Raw genomic sequence first — 7,412 nt, 5'->3', positions numbered from 1 at the left:
TGAGTCAAATTAATTCTAATAAAATTGATTTTGAATAGTTAATTTTTTATGAAATATACATGTAAATTACATATTTTTGAAAATTGTAAAAATTGATTCTTTAATTAGTTATAAGAAAAAAAGGCTGATCTAAACAAATTTTAATAAGCAAATAATTTATTAAAAGAGTTTAAGAAATACTTTAAGTTGTATCCATAAGTATCATGAAAGAGTTACTAATAGTACTTTGATTCGAAACAGGACAATCTGTTCAAATTCAATGTAGTGTATGGTATGGGATTGACACACTGATCTGAGAACAAAATAGGGCCACTCTGAACTTTGGCTGTTAAGCTCCTGTGATCTTTAAATAGTTAATTATATTTAAGTTTATTTGACTGTAATTACAATAATTAGGGAGACTAAAAGTCATTTTTGATTGACTGATTAACTTAAAAACATATCAAGTTAATATAATATAAAACCTAATAACATGTCGATCACAGAATGAGGAAGACAATGACTGTAAGAGAAGAAAAACAAGGTATATAAGTTATTTTATTTTATGATTGAAAGCTCAAATTCACAATGTAGAAACATCTGTGTTGGTTCACAATTCAAAATAACTGTTGAATATTGGTCTACAAATCACACACACATATACAATGTGAAACAACCGACACGTAGAAATAACTCAGGACTCATATTTAAGATCGAGTTAAGTTAAAAATTTGTAGAAATAACACACGACTCGCATATTTAATTTCCTACATCAATTAAACCTTTCACTCTGTGTTTGGACTCAGCATCAAACACCTTATGATTGCAATAGCATCTATGCGCCATATCAAATATTTCATGTCTCACTTGCTCCCAAATCTCATCATGCGCCAAAATAACCATTATAGTTCACATATAACTTCTTGAGAGAATATCTTAGCCGCATGAACATCAACGCATATATTAAAATAGCACATACTATAATTGCTTCAAAGTAAAAATACTTTATATCTTGGTAACCCCACGAATTAATTAATGATGGAACAATACAACATTCATTCATATATATATATGTAACTCAATTTTGAGCTCAAGTGGATTAATAAATACTTATATTCTTAACAAAAATTTGAAATCAGTTGAGGGTTCAATAATTTAATAAAGTGGGTAGGAAACATTAGTTGATGGCCATTTTATTCTCTATGGTCCTTTGTTTGGATGTGGGAGTTGAGGGTGTGGAAATGGAAGTTAATGGAAATTGATTAAGTGGGTAGGATGAAGAGTTAGTGAGCTAAATATAATGCTTATAAATCCCAATTGCCGGTTGTTAGCAAAAATGTGAAGTTAGTGCATAATAGAAACAACATTAGAGACAAGAGGGTAGTGTGGAAGAGGTCCCCTCAAGTTGTATGAGGGGTCTCCAATTTTTATAGCTGCACGTGGTGGTGCTTGTTAAAAGCGTGAAATTCCCAACTCTGCTTGATTTGGGAAACCTCTTCCTTCATTATATAGGTACTGGGTCTCAAGACATGCCACGTGGCGTCTGTCGTGAGCCATGGAAATGGCATGTGATATGACCTCATGCCCTTGCACACTGAAATATTGGGCCTTCCCTCACGTAGTTGTGTCCCTAACAAGGATCATCAGCAACCATTAAATTAGTACTAGGCAAATTGCCATCACTGTTCCCTCCTTGCTAATCCCTTAATCACACATTTTGCATCTAAGCTACTTGCATATATATTTTTATACTCCTTTCCTCTCATATAATACATGTCTCTTTTGGTATTTGAATTTCTTTCCAAGTGTTGTTTACAATGCAAAGAAATTAGTAATAAATGATATGTTTTGGTACCATATCTTACTTTACAATTATATTCTAACTTTTTAAATAAGATTGTTTGGGTAAAAAGGGGAGGAGAGGGAGGGTTATCATAGTAACTTACGAAATTTATAATTTTCTTAAAAATATATTATCTTAAAATATAAATAATATGAGACAATTAAGAAGAGAAATATATGCAGAAGCACTTTAATTAATTAAACTTGTTGCTTTCTTGATTCTACTTAGCTTAGTAAAAATTAAGACGGTGATTTGATGAAATGATTATGCTAATTAAGGACATCAAGGTCATGTATTATAATGAAGCATCGGTTTCATTGAGATCTAGGTCACTAAATTAATGCACTTTGTTTTAATTAATCAAGTGGGGGGGGGGGGGGGGTGTTGACCAATTGTTGCATGCCATGTCGGCAATGTGAAGCGATTTAGTTCATAGTTTTGACTCACACAAAGCCTGAAACATGGGAGCGATGAGTCTTGAAGGTAGTAGAGATTTAAGGGTACAATTACGTGGAATTCTGTGATTAGCAGGGAAATTTACAAGGCATCCCATGAAATGGAGAGGATCAGTTTCCTATGATCACATGGCCCTGCTTATTGAGACATATACATGAGGGACCACTTTGTTAGCTTAAAAACAAACACTCTCTTCTTAACGCACTTGAAACCCAACCCCAATTTGGGAACATACACAGAAGAAGAAACCTACGCTCCCTCTCCCACCCTTTCTTCCTTTCTTTGCATTTCAATTAACACTTTTATTATTTAAGTCACTAAAAATTAATATACTGTATATTGTTATTTATATATCAACATCTTAATTAAAAATATATCTTATATATAAAAAAACAATTAAAAATATCTTTTTAGTGATATAAAAATATTTTCTTTTAATTAAACACAAAGCATAGGCCACTACTTTCCCAATGCAATTGTTTTCTTCACATCCAACATCACTGTCTTTGTTATTGTACTCTCTCTCTCTCTCTCTCTTCCTCCATTTCTCACTCTTCTTTTGTGTGGTCCTTTCCTTCTCTTTATATCTCTCTTATCATTTTCTCCATTTCTGCATACCTAGCTTGTATCCAAACACTAGTATAGTATAGCCCTTCTCTCCCTCCTTCTTCTCCTCTTGATCCTTCCATATTATATAGCTTGTCTTTTGTTTGTTACTTCCCAAATCAAAACCCATTTTTATTCCCCTTCTTCACTTCCATCTTCTTTGTTAACTCTGCTTGTAGTGGTTGTTGTAATATTTGTATATCACACTGAACTGAAGCAGCTACTAGCTAGTAATAATTACTATACACAATTACATCTATCTATTCTAAGAACATGTCTAGCCGAAGGTCCAGGCAACAATCTGCGTCTACAAGGATCTCTGATGACCAAATCATCGAACTTGTTTCCAAGTTGCGTCAACTTGTTCCTGAGATTCGTGATAGGCGTTCTGACAAGGTATATTATTTCAAAACTCTCTCTCTAGCTAGCTTCTTAAAACATATATATTATAATAATAACGATGGATGATAATTGTAATAATAATATTATCGTTCATGATTTGCTTTAAAAGTTCAAAGTCTTCCTTAACATTGCTTAGGCTAAATTAAGCTAGATTTATATAGTTGAAATATAATTTATACATACTATATAGTTTCTTCACATAGGGTGATCAAGCAAGAGCTATAGGTAAAACCACAAATTAACAGAAAATAGTGGCAATGGAATGTTGTTGCTGTTTTGTTTGTTGCTGCCAAGTAGTGTAGGAAGAATCTGATCTCTGACTAACATAATGGCATGACTCGAGTAGCACATGTAAGCCATATTATTATAATAATTAATAGTATATAGTCAAGGGATGTAGTCTGAATTTGACCCATATATCAAGGGCATAGTTCCAAATTCTATGCAGATCTCTATAGACGTCAAAGGGTTCACATTGACTCGTATATATAACATATATGTAGTTTTGAATGATAAAAATATATACCACGATGATAAAGAGAAATGTGATTTTTACGTCCTTCTTAACGCATTAATTGCTTTTATGATATTTCATTTTAATAATAAAATAATGTCTTGATACATGTTCTATTTTTTTTTTTCTCTAACTAAAACATTATGAAAAAGTGTGTGTGTGTGTGTATAAAAGTAACGCAGAACCCCAGAAAGAAAAAGACTTTAAAAAGAAAAAAGGTCTGTGCACCCTAACAGTCATGTGGATAATTTAGACCAATTCGTGAAACGAACCTTCCTGTATGGTCTTTGAATAGGATTACATAGTACAGAAATATATTGGCGAAGTAATGTACCAGTCATCAACACTTGCCTCACCACCTGCTTCTTCCTTCTCACTAGTACAGTGTGTGTAAATATATATAGATAGAATTATAGATTAGTTTGACCGATAAGTAATTATAAGTGATATATGATATAAGTAATTATAAGCGATAACAAATACGAATATAAAATAAAAAATTTCTTATTAGTTAAAATTAACACACACACACACACACACATATACTTAAAGTTTTCTATTCAACTTTTTTAAATATAAATTAACTTTTATAGTGTTTGGATTTGCTTTTAAAAGTTTATTGATATTTGCATTGAATTTATATTACAATTTTTTAACATAGTCCTAAAACACATACTTTAACTTATATGATAAATTTTGTTTATTATTTATATTTTCATAAGTATTTGTGAAACTGAACAATTGGAGAAGAAGAAAGTGGCTAATAGCTAAATTGAGATATTGACTTCTGGTTTTCAGGTATCGGCATCTAAGGTCCTACAAGAGACCTGTAACTACATCAGAAGCTTACACAGGGAGGTGGATGATTTAAGCGAACGGTTGTCTCAGTTGTTGGCTACAATTGATGCTGATAGTCCTGAGGCTGCTATCATTAGGAGCCTAATTAACCAATAAGCTAGCAAGTAATCTAATTTCCCTATATCCAAGAGGATATATATATATATATATATATATAAGAGTGTATTAATTTCTTCTTCTTAGGTGGGCTAGCTAGAGTGCAGTTTGAGGTGCGTACCTCCAATATATATGGCAGGTATGGTGCACTTGTAAGAAATGTTTTGTAATAAAATTTAAGGACTTTGTATTATAGCTATAATGCTATATTTTAATATATGCATGCCACATTTATAGATGGCCAAAATGTATTAATTAATTGCTAAATTTATTGAGGTTGTTAGTTTTTTTCGGTTTGCACCAAGCTATTCTTCTGTCTTGACTTTCAAAACTAGTTTCTTTTAAATTGAAAAAGTTATTGGAATAAACTTTGGCTAATTTTAATAAAATTCTTAACAAATATTTTTAAAATATAAAAATAAAAAATAAAATATACTTTTTTAAAAAAATTTCATAGCTTAAGATGTATAAATTTATTTTATCTGTCTACTTTTATTGAGGGTGGGTAATTTTAATGACTTAAGAAATGTAGAAGGAGTTGAAATAAAAAATGTTAATGGAGGGTATAACATGAACGTTATATTGATGTGAATAATTATATTACTCGGAGTTTGTCGGCAAAGTTGAGTTCAAGTTTCTACAAGATGTCAATTTATAAATAAGTTCAGACTGAAAGTGTTCGACGTGAAAGTGATTTGATCTCAATGTTGGATAGTTGCTAATATAATAGAGAGAGATCTTCAAATTTTGTATTCAGAAAGAGACAAGAAGTTGAGACACAAACCCAAAAGTGTCTTGGTCTTATCGGTAAAAGGTTAAAAAGTTTGGAAAGTAGCGGTTACTCAAGGAAGCGTGCTCAAGTTTCCTTTTGCCTAACATGATTTTGGATAGTATTATACAAATTATTTATTTTTTTTGTACTATAATTTATAAGTTTTAATAATTAATTTTCTATAGATGTGTCAAGTCCTACATTAGGTTTTTTTTTATAATATATTTGTTGCCTCCTTTTGTTTTTCTTTCAAAACTATCCCTATGTATGACATTATGTCCTTGTTAAAGATTCTCATGTTTCTTTTTCTAGGTTCTAAAGGCCAGAATTTTATTTTTTTTAAGTTTGAATTACACTTTCTGTATCTTTAATTTAAATTACGTATAATTTTTTAAAAATTAATCAATATTTTAACTTTAAAAAGAATTTTTTTTATTTTTTCATTTTAAATTCTTAAATTATTATTTTTATCTAATATGCCAAGATTTGTGATATAAATCATTTTAAATGCTTATAATAAAAATGAATAAGACTTGATTACATTTTTAAAAATATATAAAATACGAAATTTAAGTTTGAAAATGAAATTTTAATTTTTTTTATTTTGGGTCTAATTTATATTTTGACTAACAATTTTGCTGTAGGAAATGCTTTAATTAATTCGATTATTAAATATTTTGAGTAAAAAATTATAAAAAATTTAGGTAAACTAAAAACAAATGCTTCATTTTAATGTTAGAAGGATTTATTTAGTTTTAAAAAACTAAAAGACCAAACATTTATATAATTGAAATAAAAACTTAAAAAAATTAAATAATTTTTGTAAGAAAAATCATTAATTAATTATAAAAGATACCCAAATTATTTAAAATACAAAAAAAATCCTAAAAGCTGTAATATCTACCACGAGGCTAATACAAAATTTAAGCCAAAAGATGTCAACTCATCACGTAATATGGAGTCTAGCTCTTTTTTTTTTTGTTTTGTTATTCATCATTTCTTCATTTAACTATTAATATCATTATTGTAGAAACTGAAATGCAATGAGAATATATAATTTGTATTTCTTGAAATGAGCATCAAGCTATTTATAGCCTTTTACACGTACTGAAGTAAAAATAGAATACAAAATAGAAATGCCAAATTTCATGGCTCGTGCATGGGAATTTAAAATAACTATCCTTGAAGAATCGAGTTTATTACAAACGTGAAAAACAAAAAAAAGAAAAAAACAATTGCTTTAACTAACATTCCCTCCCTTAGGCTAATAATTTGCATTGAGCTTAAACTTCAGCTACATTAATTACTCCAAGCATCCCACGAAGTTTCACAAATTGTTCCAATTTGAGCAGCTTTGTCATTATGTCTGCAATCTGCTCTTCAGAGCTACAAAAACTTAGCTTCACAGTTCCATCATTTACTAAATCTTTGAGAAAATGAAATCTCATTCCAATGTGTTTGTTGCGTCCATGGAAAACAAAGTTTTTGGACAACTGAATAGTTGTTGTCACAAAGAATTTTTGTACTTCCTTTTTTGGCAGCTCCAAGTTGCTCCAATATTCTCCTAAGCCAAATACATTGACAAGCACAAAGCGCAACAACAATGTATTCAGCTTATGTAGTTGATAGGCTCACTACTGGCTGTTTTTTTTTTTAGACCCATGAAATTGCTCCAGATCCCATAATGAAAGCAAAACCTGAAGTGTTTTTCTGATCATCCAAATCTCCAGAATAGTTGTTATCTGTATAAGATACAAGACCTGCATTTCTGCTGCCTCTTTTGTAGAGTATGCCAAATTCAGTGGTTCCTTTTATATACCTTAAAATCCTTTTTGCTGCAAGCCAATGAGATGACTTTAGATTGGCCATGAATCTACTGATCAAGC

At 30.2% G+C, this 7,412-nt stretch overlaps 1 protein-coding gene across 1 annotated transcript; it reads left to right on the top strand.

Annotated features, from left to right (window-relative positions):
* Positions 1-3,157: 3,157 nt before the first annotated feature.
* LOC113867968 (transcription factor PRE5) lies at positions 3,158-4,754 on the top strand. Its single transcript, XM_027503498.1, has 2 exons — positions 3,158-3,280; positions 4,599-4,754. The coding sequence occupies exons 1-2, from the start codon at positions 3,158-3,160 to the stop codon at positions 4,752-4,754; spliced, it is 279 nt and encodes a 92-aa protein (XP_027359299.1).
* Positions 4,755-7,412: the final 2,658 nt, after the last annotated feature.

Source organism: Abrus precatorius, unplaced genomic scaffold (assembly GCF_003935025.1).
Source record: "Abrus precatorius isolate BTA unplaced genomic scaffold, Abrus_2018 Scaffold5, whole genome shotgun sequence".
In the NCBI taxonomy this organism is placed as follows: domain Eukaryota; kingdom Viridiplantae; phylum Streptophyta; class Magnoliopsida; order Fabales; family Fabaceae; genus Abrus; species Abrus precatorius.
This window is presented reverse-complemented; position numbering and strand designations above follow the sequence as displayed.